Here is a 20,931-nt window from a genome sequence, read left to right as displayed (position 1 = left end):
GTATATCATACACAAGTCTGACGCAACCACATATTCTTAAGATAAACCTCAGTTTGTTTTGTACTCAATGCCATCCAAAGAGACTGATTTCTCCACAAAGACTTTAGAGTCCTTGCGCCGCTTTCCTTTCTGAGTCCATCCACCAAGATTCGATTTGAACCCTTCATTGTAGAAGACTGGCTGCAGTACGCGTTCTTCATGTTCGTTTACAACCACAGTTGCGATATCATTCAGTACCAAGAACCTCAATTTAGGAAATTGCGTCAGTAACGCGATATAAGTTCTCCTATGGTGGTGAATGAGCGCGTGATAACAGGCTATTACGTCTTGTCGCGTGAGCGGTCTGTGCGGAAGAACGAGGTCAGTGAACATGTTGTCTTCATCGCTTTCTAGGAGATGTTCTGGATAGCTTGCGTCTGTTTGCCTGTCTCGTTGGCCTGTCTCGTTTGAAGAGTCACTTTCATCAGAAGTGACGGGATCTCTGACAAGCTGAGATCGGCTCGCTCTGTAAAGCTTCAGGTCATTATTCATCAGTGAAACGAACTTATCGATATCCATCGGGCACGTTCTCACGCTTGGGTAGTAGTCACAGGCTTTGGAATACGGGAGCAAGCAGTGAAATCGTATCATCCGGAAAATATCTTTTGTCATCACGTCTCTAAAATCTGTTAAAACATAATCTTCGGGAAACACAAACAGCTTCTGACGCAATGTGGAGTCGAACACATGCATGCAAGCGCTACAATGGCATTTTTGCGTTAGCCTGAAATCGCCTCTCTCCACATCGACAATGGGGGCATCGAGGCCCTCAAATCTCATGTCAAGAAATTCTAATTCTCGACAGCAATGTAAAATAGCAAGGAATACCTCTGGCTTCGTGGACTGCGAAGATAGTTGCTCAATAAAGTCCACTTTTAGTCTTCTCAATTTAATAAGTTTACAGAACAGGCCTATCAGAGGTTTGGTTTCTTGTTCGATGGAAATCAGAGATAGATCCTCTAAGTTTGTAAAATCTTGGAATTGATGGAGCATTTCCAATTCCTTGGGTAGGAGGCATTCATGCCAAGAAACTACTGTGAGGACTTGTAGACTTCTTGCGTCGAAGACATCAGAGAGCTTCTCAATGGGGCGTTCGGATATTTTCTTTTTGAAATACATTTTTTGATAGAACTCCACTCGCCAATGCAGTTTGAGATCCACGATTTGAAGTTTGTCTCTTAGAGGGTATAAGCACGAGAAGAGTAGAATGGGACATATGAAAAGATTCATGTATGTTATTCGTGAAGAGATCCTTTGCGAAAGATAGGTTTTCAAATTTGGAATGTATGAAGGGTCTACTTCGGAACCTGCGTTAGGGTTGGGTGGAGCCATGTCGAAGCTTGTGAGTTTTTCGCTAGAAACTTTACCATGCGCAATAATGTCGTTGCAGGCGGGATCTGTTACGTTTTCCAGTCGTTGCAGAGACTCACTTTTGTTACAGATCACGAAAAGAAACTGCTTTTGCCATTTTGGGTTTAGATCCCAGTTGATTCTGACCCATTCAACAGCCTGCACGGCATGTTCGTTAGATTGTAGCGTTCGTATCAAACTGCGTAGTTTCCGATCTGCCACTTTCCGCGCGATAGGCTCAGGCAGCCTATTCGGCACGTACAGTACCGTCCAATTCACCGCTAAGTTCATCACATCGCTTTTGACTACATTAGAGTCATTAAGGTATATTCGTCGATACAAAAGTTTTGTGGCGATGCTGTTGAATTGGCGATTGACTAGAGTGCATTGTAGCCGATCTCCTTGTGGCAAGAAAGACAATATCTCTGACAAAAGGTCCAACGGTGGAATTTCAGCACGAAAGTCCATGATTCATAAAAGTTGCGTGATATGTGTTCTTTAATCGATGTCCCCTTCAAAAGATCAATTCAACCGATCACCGAATTGTTGAGGGAAGTGAAGAGGAAGAGTGGCTGCTATTATAATAGACCCTTTGTATTTGAAATGAGGATTGACTGGAGGTGCAAGAAGTAACTTCTTGAGCCTTGATGGACTCTAGATTTCAATGTGTTTCTACAAGAGTTAGGTAAGGTAGTGATATATATTAATATCAAGATGTGCTTACTATGAGGAATCTAACATTATACGGAGTATCATCTTAAGAATTTGAATCGTTTCAAATCAGCAGAGCTCTAGCAGCTATGGAGGAAGTACTAAGGTTACACTCGGCCTAGAGTGGGTTTAGTTGGCGTGTGTTTAAACATTAAGCTGAAGGCGTGTGATATTTGACCTGTTTCCGAGAATCCAGTATGGAATAATATAGTGGAAGCTTCAAGCGCTAGTTAAGGGACTTTAAGGGATAAAGACAGTCGTTTTGCCAGGAGGTGACTTGTTTTCAGTGAATAAATTCTTGACAGAAGATAGTCACAACTGGCATGGTCGTCCGTTTGAAAAAAAAAAAAAAAATGCTTGCGGGAGACGCTGAGAATTGGTGTGAGATTCATTTTTGGATATCGCGGCTTTTCGTGTGAAGTTGTGATGCTCGCAGGAGCGCAGCTTTTTGTTTGAACGAGCTTTTCGCAGTCATGAAGAATGGTGTCAGTATAGTTCAAAGTGACATCTTGGCATCTGGCGTCAGTAAAGAAACGACAAACAAGTATAAAGTGATATGAATTCGTCATCGCGGAGTTTTCATGGCAGCAGAACAGGTCTGTTGCTCCTGTTGTGCTGTAGGCACAGTGGAAACTATACTTTCATTCTCCATGATCATCAACATGAATTTAACATAAATTTACGGCATACAGTTAAGAAGATTCCCTAATAATTTTGGGGTGGATAACCAAAACCAACCCGTATCGCGGAAGAAGTTTAGAATATAGAGTTGGAGCGCATTGCCAATATCTAGGGCTTGAAATCCTGCTATTCTAAGGAACAACATTGCCCAATGAAAGTAAAACTGCACACCGGAGTTAGAATCAGATGATACGACCGAATTGAAGATGTTATCACTTCTAACGTTTTGCCAGAAAGTCCTTATACAGCCTATGATTAAATTGAGATGAGCCCACTGCCCACACCGTTATCGACAAGGAGTTCGAACTCAAATCCCAAAAAATCAGTCATCTTGGCGACCATGTCCAACATATACACCGTGAACAAGGATGATATGATTCTAGCGCTGGCGGCGTTAATCCTGCCACCTTTGCCAGTCATTTTGCGTCGCGGAGTGAGTTCCAAGGACTTCTGGATAAATCTGTTGTTGTGTCTCCTTTTCGGCTTCCCTGGTATCCTACACGCTGTTTATGTGATTTATCAAACGAGTTCTGAACGCTCTGATTACGCGCTTGTGGATGAAAATTCGGCTTTGGAGGCTCAGGAGATTTCAGGTGAGACCCCCGAGCCTTCCAAATCTGCGCAGCCTGAAATCCCACCTGCTTACAATGAGGTTGCTCCAAACGGACGCGACGCACAGGCTGTAACCGATAACAAGATCCAACACTGAGATGTATTCCAGGCGCTGCTCTTCGACTTGCAGTAATCGGAAGGAGTCACTTTGTTAGCTATCCAGATACACACATATAGTCATGTATAGACGCGAACATGATATTATTTTATGGCATATACATGAAGGAATAAAACTCTAGCAGTTATAAGCGGGTTCTTGGACCATATTTTTGGCTACGATGCCTGAACTGTTGCCAAAAAGTTTACACCCTGTCGTTAATGCTGCACCTGTTATTCGTATTAATTTACAATATTTCGAGTAGGAAAGAGCTCACCTCTCGATTCGTCAGCGGAATTGTGGACATGTTTGTGGGGGAATGATTTTGATTTTTGAATTCCCGTTATGCATCTAAAGAAATTCTCTGGCCTTTCTCCGGAATGCATGGCAGTCTCTGAGCCATTGTCTGTATTCACCCACAGACCCTATTTTCTCACCGTAGTAGTCGGGCACCGGGTTGCTGAAACTTTGAGAAGAAGAATCCACACGGTTCTCAATGACATGCTTCAAGAACTCTTTTGTTTTCTTGTTGTAATCGGCAAGATTGGATTTCTGTCTCATCTTGAAAATAGTAGTGCCAAAGATAGGACCTAGTAGATACCCAAAAGCACCGGAAGCCAAGAGACCGGCCGAAACCACCACCAAAGGATCGAATCCCATGATTGTCTGCATTGGGTCGATTTCCATGGTCGACAAGTACGCCCAAGAGGCATTACTTGTTAATAGAGCCGTGACTACTGATGATCCAAGGTTAATTCTGCGTTCATGTTTCCTGAGTTGGAAAAAATCCGTCCATGTAAAAACGTCTTTAGAGTTTGTCTCGGTTTGCCCGTTAGTGTTCAATTTTTGATCTGACAATCTGGGACGGAAAACAGAAAGCTGTCTACAAATAATTCTGCCAGAACTTTTGTTAGCCACAAGCATCGAAGATAACATCTCACCTCTGAAGTATGGTTAGCTAGAAGTTTAATCTTTTAACTTGACTTGCAAGATTCCACACTGGCAGGTTCAAGTTATTAGAACTATATATTAAAATTTGACGTCAGATGATCATGCGATTGGAGGATTGACTAGAGAAACCTGTTCCTTTACGCAACTGATGGACCTGCAAGGAGACTTTTGGCTTCAAATCATCGATATTCAGATCCTGTTTTACCTAGCAAGATCCTGACTCTGTTGTCTAGATGACTAGATATAAATAAGAGTTACCATTAGTGTATATATGAGGCAGAAATAAATATAAGAGTGGGGGGAGCTGGCAAGCTCCTCGTTGTGTGGGTGTGAGCCTGCGTTTCTCGCTTACTACTGTTGTTCCTCAAGAGTCTTGAAAGTTGTGGCCTTGATGTTTTTTGGAAACTCAATACCGTTTTCGATCAACTTGGTGAACACTTTAGCGAAGTCGCTGAAAAAAACGTCTTGGTTCTTGGCGTATTCTTGGACGATTTTCTTGTATTTTGGATCCTGGACCAATGCCATGTCGGTAGGAAGCATCATGAAACCGCTTTTGCTGTTGTATTGTTTGTTGCCGGCGTCGTTGCTTTCTAATTTCCATTGTTCGTTGAGCAAGTTGTTGTAGAATTCGTTAGAGAAGCTGTTCGTTGCAGCGCCCCAGGGACCTTCGAAACCAGAGTTTTTGAGATGTGTCTTTCCCAAAGCGTGGGCGCCCATCAATGCCACCACTTCTCTGTCGCTGAACTTCATGCGCGCGAAAAAGTTTCTCACATAGTTAGCATCTTTGGTAGCGTCGGGCAATCTTCCGTTGTCTGGGGTTGTGTTTTCTGGCTGATCCACCCTGCCGGCTCTCCAAGGGATTTTGGGACCCTGCATCTCCTGGATGGCTGTGACACCGGCCAAAGTGAACAAATCACCGTGCGAGATCCATGGGAACTGTTTTTGGATGGACCCCAAAAAATCGAACCCGTTCTGCAGACCCTTATTGGATGGGTCGTTCATTTCCTTTTTGAACCGGTACGTACCACCGAAGGACCCGCCGGAATTGTCAGCTTTTTCGAACGTGCCCGAAACGTGCCATGCGAGACGCACAAGGACCGGGCCGTAGCCAATGTAGTTGTCGTATTCGTCCTCGTCCTGCATTTTTTGGGCAATCGCATTGTACACTTTCTGGTAGTCTTGTGGCGATTTTTGCACTTCCGCTGTATGCAAGCCTGCACCTCCGGCTGCGAGAGTGCCCCAAATTTTTGGAGAGTTTTGCTTTTGGTTTCTGCGACCATTTTGGTAATTGTTGAACGCTACTCCGGCACCCACAGCTGCTGTGGCACCCGCAAGCAGGTAAAGCGAATTTCTATTTAGAGCTCTAGTAAATCTAGCACCAATTGCAGCAGACATTGTTATAATTCGTTGCTTCAAGATGGATTTGATGTAATTAGTGCTACAACAACCCTTTGGAATCCGTACTTTCACCTCTGTTCTTCTTATATCCTACTCTACGCTCTACTTCTACATAAATCTACATCAATAAGCAAACAAGCATAAGCGAGGTCTCGCCAGGACACCATCACCAGTTCGGTTTCTAGCTGATTATTCGGCATTATCGGGCAAATCTGCTTAGAAACCTGGGCCGTAATGTGAGTGAAAATTATACATGCGTAGAAGAGCGCTCAGCACGAGTTCGGAAGGTTGACAAATTACTGGGATACTGAAGAAGACCCTACACTGCGTCTGACGACGCAAGAAACGGTTGTGACTGGATACCACAGTAGATTGTCTTCAGAGATGTGTTTGGTCGTCGTATGTGTTTAGTTTTTTAGTCATAGAAATAGTGGGCCGGACGAGCACCAGCGACTTAGAAATACATTCGGGGAAGGGTGGATTTCAAGAGAAAAGTTACGACAAATGATTGGAATTTCCTGGAGATAGTTGGTCATTTCTGACCTCTTCTAGCCTTTTCTGGCCACTTCTTCTTTTGTTTCGTCGGTTTTATGGTTATTTTTTTGACCTCATCGCTTTCTGGGTAGATATCGTTATTCAATTAATTTATGCCGAACTCCTAACACTGACGCTCACACTTGGGCGAGAAACGCTTGGTGTTCTTGAATCTGGAGACAGATGAGGTAGGATAACAGGATGAGCATGCAATTTCACGGACACGTATGGTTTTTGAAAACGATGTGTGACACAGGGAGTCCCTTTTTTGGATTTTTTTTTAGTCTGTTTCTTCGCATAGAAACACAACTTCAAACAAGCACAACGCGTAAGACTCTACGAGTGGGTGAACAGTCATAAATCCAAGTCAAAAACTCTCGCTTTGAGCCCCAGGATTTCTCCTCAACTAGAAAGACAGATCACATGATGGAATCACCCTAGACGAACGATTCGCTCCTGCAAGTAATAATAATATACCATATAGAAACTCAAACGGGTGGTTCTATCAAACTTCCCCTATCGTTCGCTCGAGTAACATCGCTGAGGATAGCGGCTCTCACCCTAAAAGACTGCGTTCCCCACTCCTTCCGCCACAAACAATGTCCTACGCAGAAACTATAGACCAAGCCGTTACCAACTGCAAACAGCAGACGATATTGATGCAACGATGTCTAGTGCAGGACAAGCTTATGGACGCATTGAAACACGCTTCGGTCATGCTGACAGAGCTACGAAGCCCATTGTTATCGCCAAAGCAGTACTACGAGCTATACATCTCGATCTACGACTCTTTGAGTATTTTGTCAACGTATTTCGTCGAAAGTCATACAAAAAGGCATCATTTGGCTGACCTGTACGAACTGGTGCAATATGCAGGAAACATTCTGCCCCGCTTGTACCTCATGATAACTGTGGGAAGCGCGTATTTGCAATCCGCCGACGCTCCACGCGAAGAAATCTTCAAAGATATGATCGAGATGTGTAAAGGCGTTCAAAACCCGATCCGGGGCCTTTTTCTGCGCTACTATCTGTCACAGCGAACTAAGCAGTTTTTCCAAGCAGACGACAGCGAAGCCAAAAAGGCGAATGTCAATTTCATCATCACAAATTTCATCGAAATGAATAAACTGTGGGTGCGTTTGCAACACCAGGGTCCTCTACGTGAACGCGAGCAACGTACCCGTGAAAGAAAAGAGCTCAAGGTTTTGATTGGCGCCAACTTGGTCAGACTGTCTCAGATTGTCGAAATGGATTTCGAGCTATACCGTACAGAAATACTTCCGCTAATTCTCGATCAAGTCGTGCAATGCAGAGACGTAGTGTCCCAAGAGTACTTATTGGATGTGGTCTGCCAAGTTTTTCCAGATGAATTCCATCTGGGTACACTGTCGGATCTTCTCACCACGATCTTGAAACTTAACCCTGCAGTACCCATAAACAAGGTCGTTTTGACATTAGTGGAAAGGTTAAACGGATTTGTTGAGCGGAATACCGATGTGGAAGACCTAACTCGGGGACTGGCTTTCATGAGTGTTGAAGAAGGCGACAAGAATCTTTTCTTCATATTCTGGAAATTCCTTAGTCAAATGAGTGAGGAGCGACCAGATTTGTCGTTGCAAGAGCTCGCCCCTGTCATTCGAGGAATTTTGAAGCTAACGCTTCGCTGGTACCCGGATAATATCAGCAATGTTGATGTACTGTTCAAGTTCATGCATGAGAAATGCAAAGATTACGGGAAAGCTGCTTCAGAAGAACTTGACTCTCTTTTCCACGACCTGTTGCTGGCTTCAGAAATCAAATCGGACACCGCATTTTTCATGAAGCTATTAACGGAATGCGATGCCTACGAAGGACTTCTTTCTGCGCAGAATTTAAGGCTCCAAAAAGATTGTGCCAACGAGATTCTGGATACATTGACGTACGCTGAGTGGCGGATAACTTCAAAAGCCGAGCTTGAGAAAATTCTTCAGGTCTGCGGCTCACTATTTAAGTCGACTACAGAAAAAGCAAGCTCTTCGCTGATGTTGGATGAAGAAAGCGAACTGGACTCTGGGAACTGGACTTTCGCCCCAGATCAAGAGAAACTAGCGCAACTTACGCATTTATGCTATAACAAGTCCATTGATTCGCATTCGGAATTGTTGCTGACGTGCAGGAACTGGTTCCAGCAGAGTGGGAAGAATATCATTTACCATTCGCCGGCCATATTAGCCAACTACTGGAAATTAATTAGAAGGTGTCAACTGAGATCCAAGAAGAAACCAGAGACTCGCGAAAAGCTTCACGTTACGATGAAACAGCTTTTTAAGCATGCATCCCGGATTATTAACGATCTCTATAACGCGTGTGGTGCGGGCTGTTTTGACTTGCTGTACAAACTGAATGTCCAGACAGCGTCGCTGGCGGATCAATGTGAGTTGAGCGACATTGCTTATGACTTCTTTTCGCAAGCTTTCACTATTTTCGAAGAATCTTTGAGCGATTCACGTATTCAATTTCAAGCCATTGTGAATATGGCGCAAACGCTACAAAAGACAAGAAATTTACACACTGAGTCCTACTACGAGACCCTGATAACACGATGCACGCTACATGGGTCAAAGCTGCTCAAGAAGCAAGATCAGTGCCGTGCCGTATACACTTGCTCACATTTGTGGTGGGCCACTGAAATCTCGCCGCTGGGAGAAGAGGAAGGTGTTACAGAGAGTTTTTTCCGCGAGGGCAAGCGGGTCTTGGAGTGTCTCCAGCGCTCTCTCAGAGTTGCTGACTCTGTGATGGACAACGTACAGAGTTGCGAGCTTATGGTTGAGATTCTCGACAGATGTTGTTACTACTACATCCACGGCGACGAGACCTCCACTCACGTAGGAGTGAAATACATCAACGGATTAATTGAGTTGATAAGAACAAATCTCGATTCTTCAGCACTCGAGATAAACCCCATCCTCGGAGATGGATCAAAAAACACCAGCGATTTCACTTACATCGGTATCGATGGCTCTTACATTTACCGTAATCCTGCAAGCAGTGTGGCGACCGTTTACAACAAGGCCACTCCTTCCAAAGCTGTACATCTTGAATCCATACCGGTTGAACATTTCAATCGAACATTACAGTACATCAGAGACCAGAAAGACGTTGATGATCGATTCAAGGCGATTAATGTATAAATCGCTGTCACTGGATATATCATCATTAACGAAATACACACATAAGTACAATTCTGCAACTTTAGCAAATTTCAGTAAAGGTTCAACTCCAAATCGTCAACCGATCTTTGAAATTGTGCAGTCCTCTTTAGATTATCAAGCGTATATATCGCTGTGATAATTAGTGGACGCTTATCATTCGGACTTGAGTCGAAAGAACGGATCAAAAACGTGCTAAAATGCCTGTCTACACGGTATCAAATGTATGTACAGAAGCGATGGCTAGTTGGTGCTAGTATTTGTGTCTTTGGAAGACTGCTTTATGCTTAAAAACTATTCGACAAGTTGGACTAACACAAGGCAATCGTCGATTGCAAGTTTCGCTAGGTTCAGAATTTAAGAATATGTGTTGTCATGGTGGGATTACCAGCCAGAGGTAAATCATTCATCTCACAGAAGATTGTGCGATATCTTTCCTGGCTTTCCATAAAGTCCAAGTGTTTTAACGTGGGAAACTATAGGCGTCAAGGTGCTCCCAGGCCAAGCGCGGAATTTTTCGATGCTTCAAACGAGGAGGCATATAAAATAAGGGAACATGCAGTGACACAGGCCGTTATCGACATGATGAATTGGTTTGCAGATGAGCAAGGCGTTGTGGCCATCCTTGACGCGACTAATTCAACGAGACAAAGGCGGAATTGGGTGTTGAAGCTTTGCAGGGAGAACTCTATCGAGCCGATGTTCTTAGAAAGTTGGTGTGACGACAATGACCTTATCTTGAGAAACATCGCAGACGTGAAGACTTCTTCACCAGATTACAAGGGTGTGGACCCTGACGTTGCGACGGCCGATTTCCTGGAGAGAATCGCGAACTACGAGCAGGTATACCAAGCGCTGGATGAAGCACAAGACAGGGATCTAACATTTGTGCGATTGATCAATATCGCTCAGCAGGTTATCATCAACAAGGTGGAAACCTACCTGGAAAGTCGGATCGTGTTTTACGTGATGAATCTGCACATAAAACCGCGCTACATCTGGCTGTCAAGGCACGGTGAGTCGATTTACAATTTAGAGAAAAAAATTGGAGGTGATTCATCGCTTTCGCCCCGAGGACTTCAATATGCCAAAAAACTACCCGAACTAGTGCGTGAATCTGCAGGTAACCGTGATCTCACTGTGTGGACATCCACGCTGATCAGAACGCAAGAGACTGCTCAAGATTTACCCTACAAGCAATTACAATGGAAAGCTCTAGATGAGCTTGATGCCGGTGTATGCGACGGCATGACATATGAAGAGATTGAAGAAACGTTCCCCGAGGATTTCAAGGCACGGGACGAAGACAAGTATGAGTACAGATATCGCGGTGGTGAATCTTACCGTGACGTGGTAATAAGGCTCGAGCCCATCATCATGGAGCTCGAGCGACAAGAAAATATCCTTATCATTACACATCAGGCTGTTTTGAGGTGTATCTATGCGTACTTCATGAATGTGCCCCAGGAAGAATCGCCGTGGATGTCAATTCCACTTCACACCTTAATCCGGCTCGAGCCTCGCGCCTATGCGACTCATGTAACAAAAATCAAAGCAGACATTCCCGCTGTGAGTACGTACAAGGGAAAGGGGACTAGTCAAGTCGGGGAAAGCGACTCAAATCAAAGAAAATCGGCTCATGCGCTAATAGATTCAGACAGTAAAAAATAAGAGACTCCAGTGCTGTTCCACTCAAAACCATTTCTCTCCGATTTGAATCTGCAATGACCTGGCATCACCAAATTCACAACCAACAACGGAAAGCTGGCATCTCATCCATATTGTCGATATTCCTTGTCTAATTCATTTTCATGGTTTATGGTAGATATAATAATTTACATCCATATTGAATAATAGACTACCTTTTGAACAAATTTACCAGTAAATACACAACAAGTTCCTGCGAAGCTAGGACCTTTCAAGCTCATCTTCACGACGCTAACTATTTATAATGCCTAAGAGGATCCTAGGCCTCAGCCGGAAGTCGTCTGAAAACAACGATGAATCTACAAATGAAGAGTTGAGTAACGTACGGATCTCATCAGGCGCTTCATCCTCATCAAGAGCTACAGACGATGGGGACATAAACACGGAAAACATAAGCAAAAGTGACGACTCCTCGAGCAGAATATCATCTTCCATACAGTCGTCCTCGGTTTTCTCCAAAAGTCGTCAGACTCATCGGACTGGTACTTCTTCAATGCACACTGGCAGCACGAAGGATAGCGCCAACTTTACAGGGAAAAGAGATGTGGAGAACGTGGGAAAGCCCTTGCGGGTGTTAGAATTTGGCAAGTTCGGATCTCTAAACCCAGTTTCTGAGGAAGGTGACTCTTTTGTGACTAGCGGTTCGTTCTTGGATGAGTATCCTGCTCGCACTGCTGCGTCGTCGAAAAAAGATGATCCAGCATTAGCTTCGGAACAGTTTGACAAAGCTCTGGAAGTCTTGGATGAAAATTTGGTTGGGCTCATGCATGATATCCATCAAAATGTCACCAATGTCTCAAAGGCTGTGATACAAGCAGCAGAATGTTTCAAAGATTTCATGCCGGGCGTTCCTGCGGCAAGACTACCGCATCGAATTTCCTGTAGCAAAAGCCCTGCTCTAAGACGCATTACAAAAATCGTCCTGCATTTTGTTGATAACCTACTTTTCTCCGAAGTTTTCAATAACTCCAGAGCCATCATAATAAGGCGTTTTATGACTTTCCTTAAAAAGCTCAACATTCCCTTAGAAGAAGCCTCGGAACTACAAACTTTGCCTCAGCCTAGAAATTTTTGCATTGACGCGGAATGCGACCTGCCGAGAAAAGCCAAACTTGCATCTATTATGGATAAGCTTGCAATGACGGATTCCTCCAGAATTTCCGATCAGGATGGTGCTTTCATCGCTCCCGTTTTGAGAGGCCTTGATCGATCATCAGCAGTTTTAACCCTCTCGTTTGGCCTGCCGGACCCTCAACAAGAACATTTCGATATGATCAAAGCATTGTATTCTCTGTTTCCAGATGTGCATTTCTACTGCGTTAAAGACTACATCACAACCTGCGCCGATGTTGTCAACCCAGGGGCAAAGGTACCGCAGCCAATGGAGGCCACACCTTCTTCACAATTTCATCCTCCGTATCGGCTTCCACCAAATGGGAGCTCACCACCAATATCGATGTCAATCTCATCTCAGAATAGCGAAAAGATCACCGGTACGCTCGGAGGCTACGTCTACCCTCAAATAGACGCAAACGACGCCTCTTTGGCGCAATTTACTGGAGCCACTTTCGCAATGGCCTGCGCTCATGTAGCACTGGCGGAATCCCATGACTATCCGTATGTATCTGTTCCATCCGCCGTGCTACAGAAAAAGTATAAGACCGCCATTTTGGAAGAGTCTCAACGCTACCCTCCCAAATCTGTAGAAAAGGCTGCTTTTGACCAGGAAGCGGAAAGGATCGATCAAAACCTCGACTGGCAGCGGGAAAACACGTTCGGACAGGTAGTTTGGGGTGAACGGGCCGTTATCGACCAAAAACTATCTGATTTTGCCATTATAAAAGTAAGCTCCGATGTTCAGTGCACCAATTTTCTCGGTGACGATGTAAGCTCAATGGCAAACCCATTTTTGAGATTTCAAAATCTGTACGTGAAGGACAAAGTGCTGAAAATGAAACCAGGTATGGAAGTATTTAAGGTCGGTGCCACAACGAATTTTACGAGAGGACAAATCAACGGTTCTAAACTCATTTATTGGGCAGACGGGAAATTGAGAAGTAGTGAGTTTATTGTTGCTTCTCCCACACCTATGTTTGCAGCTGGTGGCGATTCAGGCGCGTGGATACTTACAAAGCTCACCACCAGCCTAGGACTAGGAGTAGTAGGGATGCTGCATTCTTATGACGGCGAGCAGCGTCAATTTGGACTTTTCACTCCAATAATTGACATTTTGGACAGACTACAGAAGGTTACGGGTGTTGCTTGGGATATAAACAGACACAGCTAGTTGCTGCTTTTGGTGGCTCGAGAAAATTACTGAGTGATCAATTTTTCTATTAATTATGGCAACAAGACTGCTCATTGTGATGACAGTTTTGAAAACTCTTACGCTGTCATGAAGAATGAGAGGGAAAAAATACGCTAGTGGATCACAAGAGCCATTGCAAAGGATACTTTTGAAGACACTTGTTAGCATTTCGAGACTTCTACACGATAAGTCCGCACTAAAAAGCACATCAAAAATCTGATCGAAGATGTCCCGCAACAACCAAAAATCTGACAAGATACCTAATTATAAGTCCGCGAACGCCTCAGCATTCATGTGGTGACATTTGGCTATTGACCATACAGTTGTCCATCTTCCGTATGGAATATCCAAAAATCATAGCCATAAGATGTGGTGTACTGAAATAAAACACCAATGCTCGTTACAGTCATGCTCTAATGCGCGACGCAGGCACTCGACACTATCCAGCATGTTCCTGCATTCTAAACACCTTCTACTCTTTAGTGATGTCAGTATGGGTCAGAATGATCAAGCGTTTTAAGTCTGTCAACCGTCGAATCTCCCTTACGATGAGATGAGATGAGCCCGACATGGAGAATCTCAGATTCAAAACCAATTTGATCATCGGTGTTGAATCAAGGTCGTTTTTTAAGACATCTTTGAGGATCCACAGTGCCGTTAGGGTCTATGTCGCTCCCCTCATTCCCCTTTCTGTTCTCAATCGATGATGAGGTTTCATGGTTGCCCCATTATGTTTGACACTATACCCTAAACCGCACGAGTTGAAAAATACGATGTTTTCCAAGTTAAAGCCTTAAGGGCACCCCTAGTATTCTGCTCCGCTGCCTAGGGATATCCTGAAGGTTTGGAAGATATATTTAAGCGGCGTTTCCACCAATGGGACATGGTGGATCGATTTTTCTACAAGACGTAGGCAGAGACGAAACCCATCCGAAACTTGAAAAGTTGAAGAAAGACATATCACAGCCAACTGAAGCTGTTTTGTCGTACCAGACTAGAGTCGAGTGGATAACGATGGAGGTTCGCACACCTATATCTACAACGAGAACAAAGAATGTCCACTCTCCTCCTAGCGTTGGAAGTAATTCTCCGGCTTCAGCGAGAAACTTCAAAAAGTTTTCAGGAAACGTTTTGACACGGGTCAACTCTGGTTTTCGCAGTTTAAGCGCTTCGAATGCCTCTTCACCGGCTAGTAGTCACCATACTTTTGAGGAGCGTCCACGTATTGTTCACAGAAACTCTTCTAGATTTGCACCTTGCGAAAGCAGAGATTTCGAATTTGGCCCTTCTTCGCTTTCTACGGCAAAACCAGACATGATTGCAGGCAAGAGGCGTACCAATGCCCCAGCCCCATTACATTTGAGTCCAATCACGCCCCGTCCCACACCCCACAAAGCTCATAGCACCAGCTCGAAAGTGGCGCCTTTTTTGGCATCACCTATGGCCTTCAGAAGGTCAGACTGTTCGTCTTCAGACTGTGCTAGTTGGGTCACTGCAAGCTCGGTAGATCCACGCAGGCGTCTCGATTTCACTTCACAAGGTTCTCCTAACAGCCATTGCACTTTTGAGCAACCGATATTCAAAGACCCTTGGAATGATTTATATCCCGAAGTAGAGTCCCCTACGTGTGCAGCAGAACTTCGAAAAAATGTTGCTCTTCTTTCAGGAGGACCCAAGAACTTTGCTGCAAGCAGCTGCAGCATCTGTGGCGAAAGCTTCACATGTGCTCTAGATGGGGAGAAGTTGATCGAACTATCCTGCAATCACCAATGCCACTACAACTGCTTTCTGGTATCCCTAGAAGCACTTCTTCCTGCCAACACTTTACCCAGATGCTCAATTTGTGGTGGGCTTTCCAGCCCAAAGAGGAAAGATGTCGTCAGCGAGATGACGGCAAAAATTCTTTGCGGAGGATTTGGCTTGTGTGATACAGGCGACAGTGGAAGCTTATGCACCGCAAATGACGTTAAAGCCCAGGTAATCAGTCAGCCTGATGACTCTCGAAATCGCAAGAGTGCTCGAATACATGATCTCAGGACACCTTACGATCAAGTTATCAAAAGTGCCGAAATCACTAGCGATGGTTTCAAGAATTATAGCGGTCTCGGTATATCGCCAAAACATTTGCGTACACCTTCCAGTCGAACGAGCTCATTTCAATCAAGAAGTGTCGCGTCTAAAAGTGATGGATTTGATTATGATTTGGATCTCAGTAAACCACGCATACACTTGGTACCGCAACTGTCGAAATTCAACATAAACGAGGATGCTAACGTGGCCAAAGTTCAGTATGTGATGACAGCGTATCTTCCCGAATGCAGCAGCGTTATCGAGTCTGCAAACTTGTTGAGGAACAAAGAGGTACGCATTCGGAATGAGATACAAACTTACGTCAAAGAGACACTGCAGTTGTCATTTTCGACCGGATCCTTGGAGACTTTCGATAAAATGAGCTACTCTGAAGACGAGGACACATGGGTTACTGTTACAGCTTTCATGTTTCAAGAACGACTCGTACTTGTAGCCGATGAGAGTCTCATTGGGAATGTTAGCAGAGACCAGATTTCTCAGTTACACCAATTGGACCCTAATACAATAATCATGAACCTGAAATCCAAACTTTTGCCCGAGATTTTTCTTCACTGTGATGGTGATCCTGCTGTCATTCGTAAGTGGTTCTACTACCTGAAACGTGTTTTCTTGACACCAGAAGAACAAAGTTCATCTATTGTCCCACTTGAACAGCTTACATCTAATAATTGGCATTTTCTCCCCGAATCAATGATCATGCCAATACGTCCAAAATCGGTGGAAAGTTATGAGGGTACAGAAGTAGGGCCACGTTCGAGCGTTTTCACTCCGCACGGCAGGTTGCCTCTCAAACTTGTTGTTTGCATCAGTATTATAAACTGTCATCCAGAGCTCCATTCCAATGAGGAACACCTACTCACACTAAAGACGAAGTTAATGCAGTGCCTAGGTTGCCTTTCTGGACAAGATGTAATTGGGCTTGTTATAGTAGGCAGAGATGGTGCTGGCCGAGTTGGGCCGTTTGGGACTTTTATTGGCATGGTGAAAAAAGACTGGGATGGTTTACTTGATTTTGTTGATGGCCTCATGGTTCATAGTAACGAAGAGTTTTTCGAAAATGACACCTGTGAGTTGGCAGTGATGCTTGAGACATGCTACAAGCTAATCTGCACGATAGAGCAAAGCCAGGACCACGTTCAGCAGCTCGTTATCATTGGAAATGATTTTCCTGTGCGTTATTACAGAAAGGAAGACGATCCTCAGATACGGAGAATCAAGCGCAAGTTGGAATCAATTGTAAGTGAGTTACGGTATTCGATCCATCATTATTTCACATTCAACAGTCAGGTACTGTTGAGCGACATTATTGAAGGTCAAACTTACAATGTTATATCAACTGGCTTTGAGGCCCTGAAAGACATATCAGTTAGTGACCTTATAACAGGGCTTCACGAAAGTTTTGTAACGTCTCTATCCGCATGTCTACGATGTGCGGATAGTACTGTGGCCCAGTTTTGTGCTGCCGAACGTAATGGCCGATTGGTAGAGTTGGCTCGGCCTTCCGATGAACTGACACTTGAAATTGGGTGCCTCCGACCTGGACAGATAAAAAGTGTTTTACTAGAAATTCAACTCAATGTATCAAGTCTGCGACAGCATCTTGGGCATCACATTTTGTCGCGCGCAGCAACCTCTTCCCTTCTCTATTACACTTCTCAGTGGTATGATCATTCTGGGCTTTCAAGTTTCCAAGGTAACTCTCTAGGATGTGATTTTAAGTTTACCTCTGGTCGAACGACAATGCCTTCGACATCTGCGATGAGAGCCTCTGTGACTTCTTTGGGTTTCGATTCCCAGGAGAGCGAACTTGAAACTCTAAACATTCCTCTTGCGCCCCCAATGTCAGCCTCCCGGGATATGGTTTTTGCTTCACGTCAATTGGAACTACTTGTCGCTGAAACGCTGATGAATGTGATGGTTGAACTCACTGTTGATACATGTACTGTTTTAAATCAGCTTATCTCCATGATATTCTGTATCAGTCGGGACTGTGTCTGTAATGATCCTGGGTTATATCGGCTTGTCAAACTTGAGCCTCTCGGTCAATATGCTGAAAAGTTAAGCTCACAATTGCACTACATAACGCAACTGTGCTCCAATCAAAGCAGCAATGATCAGGCCTTGTCAAAGTGGGAGATGTGTGCAATGCGGGGTCGCTTGATCTGTCAAGAAAGGCTGTGACAACGAGTAAGAAATCCAAACGAAGTACAAAGCGCAGGAGTAAACGGTAGTATGTCAGTTGCAATTAGAGTTCACGTAGATTCAGGTAATTTTATGTACTCATTGTAATGTAAGCTCTTGAGAGCTTTCACCTGTGGAAGTTCGAACACCGGTTCCGTGAACATTCCTCTATTATACGGCCCGATTTGAGAACCTTTGCCTAGGGAAAGTAGAGCATTGGCGAGTGACGCATTATGTTCCTAGATTGGTTGATGAGCTTGCTGAAACCACACTAATGCATGATACGCTGGTGATTATCCTAAAAAGCTGAGAGCTGAAATTTTTTACCGCGATCACTAGTGCGTGGGACATTATAACTGTAGTTTGGCAACAGCCGAAGATGCAATGGGGAATCCAAAGGCTTTCAAACGTCTTCGACTTGTGGTGACAGAAATTCAATGAGTAGTTATCACTTTTTTCAGAGCCTGTCACCGACGTTATGGCACTTGATTATTTCAATTGCATTCGCCAGGGCTTTCCACGCAAAATACTATACCGTGTGTTGCGTGGATCGGAACCAATTATTGTGCCCAGCAGTACGATCTTCAGATTATCGAAATTGGAATACCAGAAGCTGATGTCTTCTGGGTTTTTGGGCACCTCTAGGACATTTTTACCAGTAGATCCAGGTGAAGCCACTCCTCCACGTTATACATGGTATGCTAATCACCATATGCTGTGTTTGCTCAACTAGCTGGTGCGCGTCCTCTAGTCGGTTCTCGGGTCGTGTACGTGCGAAGTTACAAGCCATTTTTCTCAAATCTTCGAACTCCGTAACCTTTTTGTTCCCAGTGACGCTCGCAATATAGCTGGAGCACATCCTTGAGCTGTCATTGAGTCTTAGAACATTTGAAACCTTTCTTCGGTAGCAACTCCGTGAATATGACATAATTTTGTGAAATTCAATAAAGCCAGTGCATTTCGGGCGCATGAGACTGCGTGGTCCTAACTTCTTTAAAACAAAGCCTTTCTAGTGTTCAAAGCTAAGGATAGAGCCCCTACCTTTGCGTTGTCCATTGGCTCCATTACTCCGCTGCTAATGATAACATTATCAATGAGTGATGCCTTCATTCACAGTTTTGACACCATTTGCGACACACTGGGAAAAAATGATGTTCGGGTCAGTTTTTCATCAGCATCAAGTCATTATAAACGCATCCGTTTCATATCCCGTACCTAATGACTCAAGGTCTTGAGATCCCCCTTAAACACCCAGACACCCTCCTTTCCTCTACCACAGCCGCGTGTCCCAAAACAGCAATACCAACCGCGCGGCCCCACTGTCCAGAAACGGTAATCATATTTCCCGAAATAGAAGAAGAACCCACCGTCTATTACACCCTGGAAACCCATAAAATCCCACGCACCTTTCTAAGCACACACAGCTAATCCTTTTTCGCGGTATCCTCGAGCCACGAATTTTGACCCGCGTTTTGGTTGTCCCCGGTAACCGGAAAAACATCAGCCAGAACTTTTGAAGAATACGTCAATAACTATAACTTCCACATTCTTGGCTCTAACCGTAACTTTAACAGCTCTGGCGCGGCAGAGTTTCTCGCAGAACTCGTGCGATTATACGTAAAACTTTAAAAATACTTCAATGGTTCTCGAACCATGGACGCGACACGTACAATTGTGCTAACGTTTAGGCCTTTTTATTTTAATTTATTTTATTTTATTTTATTTCTGTCTTTCGTTAACGCTACTAATTGTTGTCATTGCCGTAATTCAGGTCAAAAGTGATGTTATGATACTACTCATCGTGTCATTGCTCGACTTAGTAAAGAACGGCAGGCTGTGAATGGGGCCGCGAACTCGTATTTTTTTTTTCGGGACTCGTCTTGCAGATCGTTGTAGCGGGCTTGTGGGCCCGGAATAGTACCCGGAATCTTAGCGTATATGTCTTGGTATATAAGCAAAGCAGCTGTGGATGTGGAACTTGTAGTTGGCAGATTCTGATGTGTGAGTTTGTTTGAGACAGCTTCTTTTATTTTGTTGCCATCAGTAGTGATCTAGTCTTGTAGCTATCTCGCTCTCTCTATTTTACGCCAAGAACCCTTCCATTCGCTATGCTTTTCAAATCTGTCGTTGCTTCTGCCCTGATCTCAGGTTGTGTTGTCTCTGCTGACGATTCGTCATCTTCGTGGACCACTTTGACCCCCACCAAGACGTTTGCCGGTGCTGCCACCGCTTACTCGACCGGATTTGGTATTGCCGTCCAGCCTGTGGCCAATGCGTCCGGTGCCTCGTCTGCTTCGTCTGCTACGACCACTGCCGGCAACGCCAAGAGAGACGCTGTCTCCCAAATCGGCGATGGACAAATCCAAGCGTCCACCACTACCACCCAGAAATCGTCTGCTGCTACGTCTCAGAGCACATCCACTGCTGGTGCCGCCTCTCAAATCACCGATGGTCAAGTCCAAAACACTTCTGAGAAGCCTGTGGCCTCCAGCTCCAGCACCGGTACCTCTTCTGCTGCTGCTGCTTCCCAGGTTTCCGACGGTCAAATCCAACAGTCGTCTAGTGCTAAGCAGACCACTACTCTATCTTCCAACTCTGCTGCTGCCTCTGCTTCAGGCTCCGCAGAATCTGACATCAAAGTCGTTTCTTGCAAAAACAGCGGCACTTTGGAAATGAGTCTAGAGAACGGTATTCTAAAGGACTCCAAGGGCAGAGTAGGTTCCATCGTTGCCAACAGACAATTCCAATTCGATGGTCCTCCTCCACAGGCTGGAGCTATCTACGCTGCGGGATGGTCTATCACCCCAGATGGTAACTTGGCCATTGGCGACAATGACGTTTTTTACCAATGTTTGTCCGGTAGTTTCTACAACTTGTACGACGAAACTATTGGTAGCCAGTGTGCTCCAGTGCATTTGGAAATCGTCAAGCTCGTCGACTGCTAAACGATTCTTTTCACTAGAATTCTAGTAGAAATTACCATTTAACCTTCCACTGTACGTTACCAGCTTTGGCAGCGTCTTACTTTAGTTCGCCCATACCATTTTAGATCATTTTTAGCATATATGGATACCCCCCGTTAA

The 20,931-nt window shown here is 44.5% G+C and overlaps 9 protein-coding genes across 9 annotated transcripts; 6 read left to right on the top strand and 3 right to left on the bottom strand.

The window, feature by feature from the left end:
- Positions 1-48: 48 nt before the first annotated feature.
- On the bottom strand, positions 49-1,857 carry DAS1 (LALA0S11e04742g1_1; the record flags this gene model as incomplete). Its single annotated transcript, XM_022775305.1, has 1 exon — positions 49-1,857. The coding sequence occupies one exon, from the start codon at positions 1,855-1,857 to the stop codon at positions 49-51; it is 1,809 nt and encodes a 602-aa protein (XP_022630670.1).
- Positions 1,858-3,121: 1,264 nt separating this feature from the next.
- Positions 3,122-3,490, top strand: SNA3 (LALA0S11e04720g1_1; the record flags this gene model as incomplete). Its single annotated transcript, XM_022775304.1, has 1 exon — positions 3,122-3,490. One exon carries the CDS (start codon positions 3,122-3,124, stop codon positions 3,488-3,490), a length of 369 nt encoding a protein of 122 aa, XP_022630669.1.
- Positions 3,491-3,841: 351 nt separating this feature from the next.
- On the bottom strand, positions 3,842-4,426 carry PAM17 (LALA0S11e04698g1_1; the record flags this gene model as incomplete). The annotated part of the gene is made up of 1 exon (XM_022775303.1): positions 3,842-4,426. The coding sequence occupies one exon, from the start codon at positions 4,424-4,426 to the stop codon at positions 3,842-3,844; it is 585 nt and encodes a 194-aa protein (XP_022630668.1).
- Positions 4,427-4,792: 366 nt separating this feature from the next.
- CCP1 (LALA0S11e04676g1_1) lies at positions 4,793-5,836 on the bottom strand (the record flags this gene model as incomplete). The annotated part of the gene is made up of 1 exon (XM_022775302.1): positions 4,793-5,836. The coding sequence occupies one exon, from the start codon at positions 5,834-5,836 to the stop codon at positions 4,793-4,795; it is 1,044 nt and encodes a 347-aa protein (XP_022630667.1).
- A 1,136-nt stretch (positions 5,837-6,972) lies between these two features.
- Positions 6,973-9,543, top strand: VPS35 (LALA0S11e04654g1_1; the record flags this gene model as incomplete). Its single annotated transcript, XM_022775301.1, has 1 exon — positions 6,973-9,543. One exon carries the CDS (start codon positions 6,973-6,975, stop codon positions 9,541-9,543), a length of 2,571 nt encoding a protein of 856 aa, XP_022630666.1.
- Positions 9,544-9,761: 218 nt separating this feature from the next.
- Positions 9,762-11,232, top strand: FBP26 (LALA0S11e04632g1_1; the record flags this gene model as incomplete). The annotated part of the gene is made up of 2 exons (XM_022775300.1): positions 9,762-9,785; positions 9,910-11,232. 2 exons carry the CDS (start codon positions 9,762-9,764, stop codon positions 11,230-11,232), a joined length of 1,347 nt encoding a protein of 448 aa, XP_022630665.1.
- A 280-nt stretch (positions 11,233-11,512) lies between these two features.
- Positions 11,513-13,555, top strand: SSY5 (LALA0S11e04610g1_1; the record flags this gene model as incomplete). The annotated part of the gene is made up of 1 exon (XM_022775298.1): positions 11,513-13,555. One exon carries the CDS (start codon positions 11,513-11,515, stop codon positions 13,553-13,555), a length of 2,043 nt encoding a protein of 680 aa, XP_022630664.1.
- Positions 13,556-14,590: 1,035 nt separating this feature from the next.
- FAR1 (LALA0S11e04588g1_1) lies at positions 14,591-17,848 on the top strand (the record flags this gene model as incomplete). The annotated part of the gene is made up of 1 exon (XM_022775297.1): positions 14,591-17,848. One exon carries the CDS (start codon positions 14,591-14,593, stop codon positions 17,846-17,848), a length of 3,258 nt encoding a protein of 1,085 aa, XP_022630663.1.
- Positions 17,849-19,956: 2,108 nt separating this feature from the next.
- LALA0_S11e04566g (LALA0S11e04566g1_1) lies at positions 19,957-20,793 on the top strand (the record flags this gene model as incomplete). The annotated part of the gene is made up of 1 exon (XM_022775296.1): positions 19,957-20,793. The coding sequence occupies one exon, from the start codon at positions 19,957-19,959 to the stop codon at positions 20,791-20,793; it is 837 nt and encodes a 278-aa protein (XP_022630662.1).
- Between the last annotated feature and the right edge of the window lie 138 nt (positions 20,794-20,931).

This window comes from Lachancea lanzarotensis, scaffold LALA0S11 (genome assembly GCF_000938715.1).
Source record: "Lachancea lanzarotensis genome assembly LALA0, scaffold LALA0S11, whole genome shotgun sequence".
NCBI lineage: Eukaryota > Fungi > Ascomycota > Saccharomycetes > Saccharomycetales > Saccharomycetaceae > Lachancea > Lachancea lanzarotensis.
The sequence above is the reverse complement of the archived record's forward strand: the minus strand, read 5'-3'. Positions and strand labels throughout refer to the sequence as shown.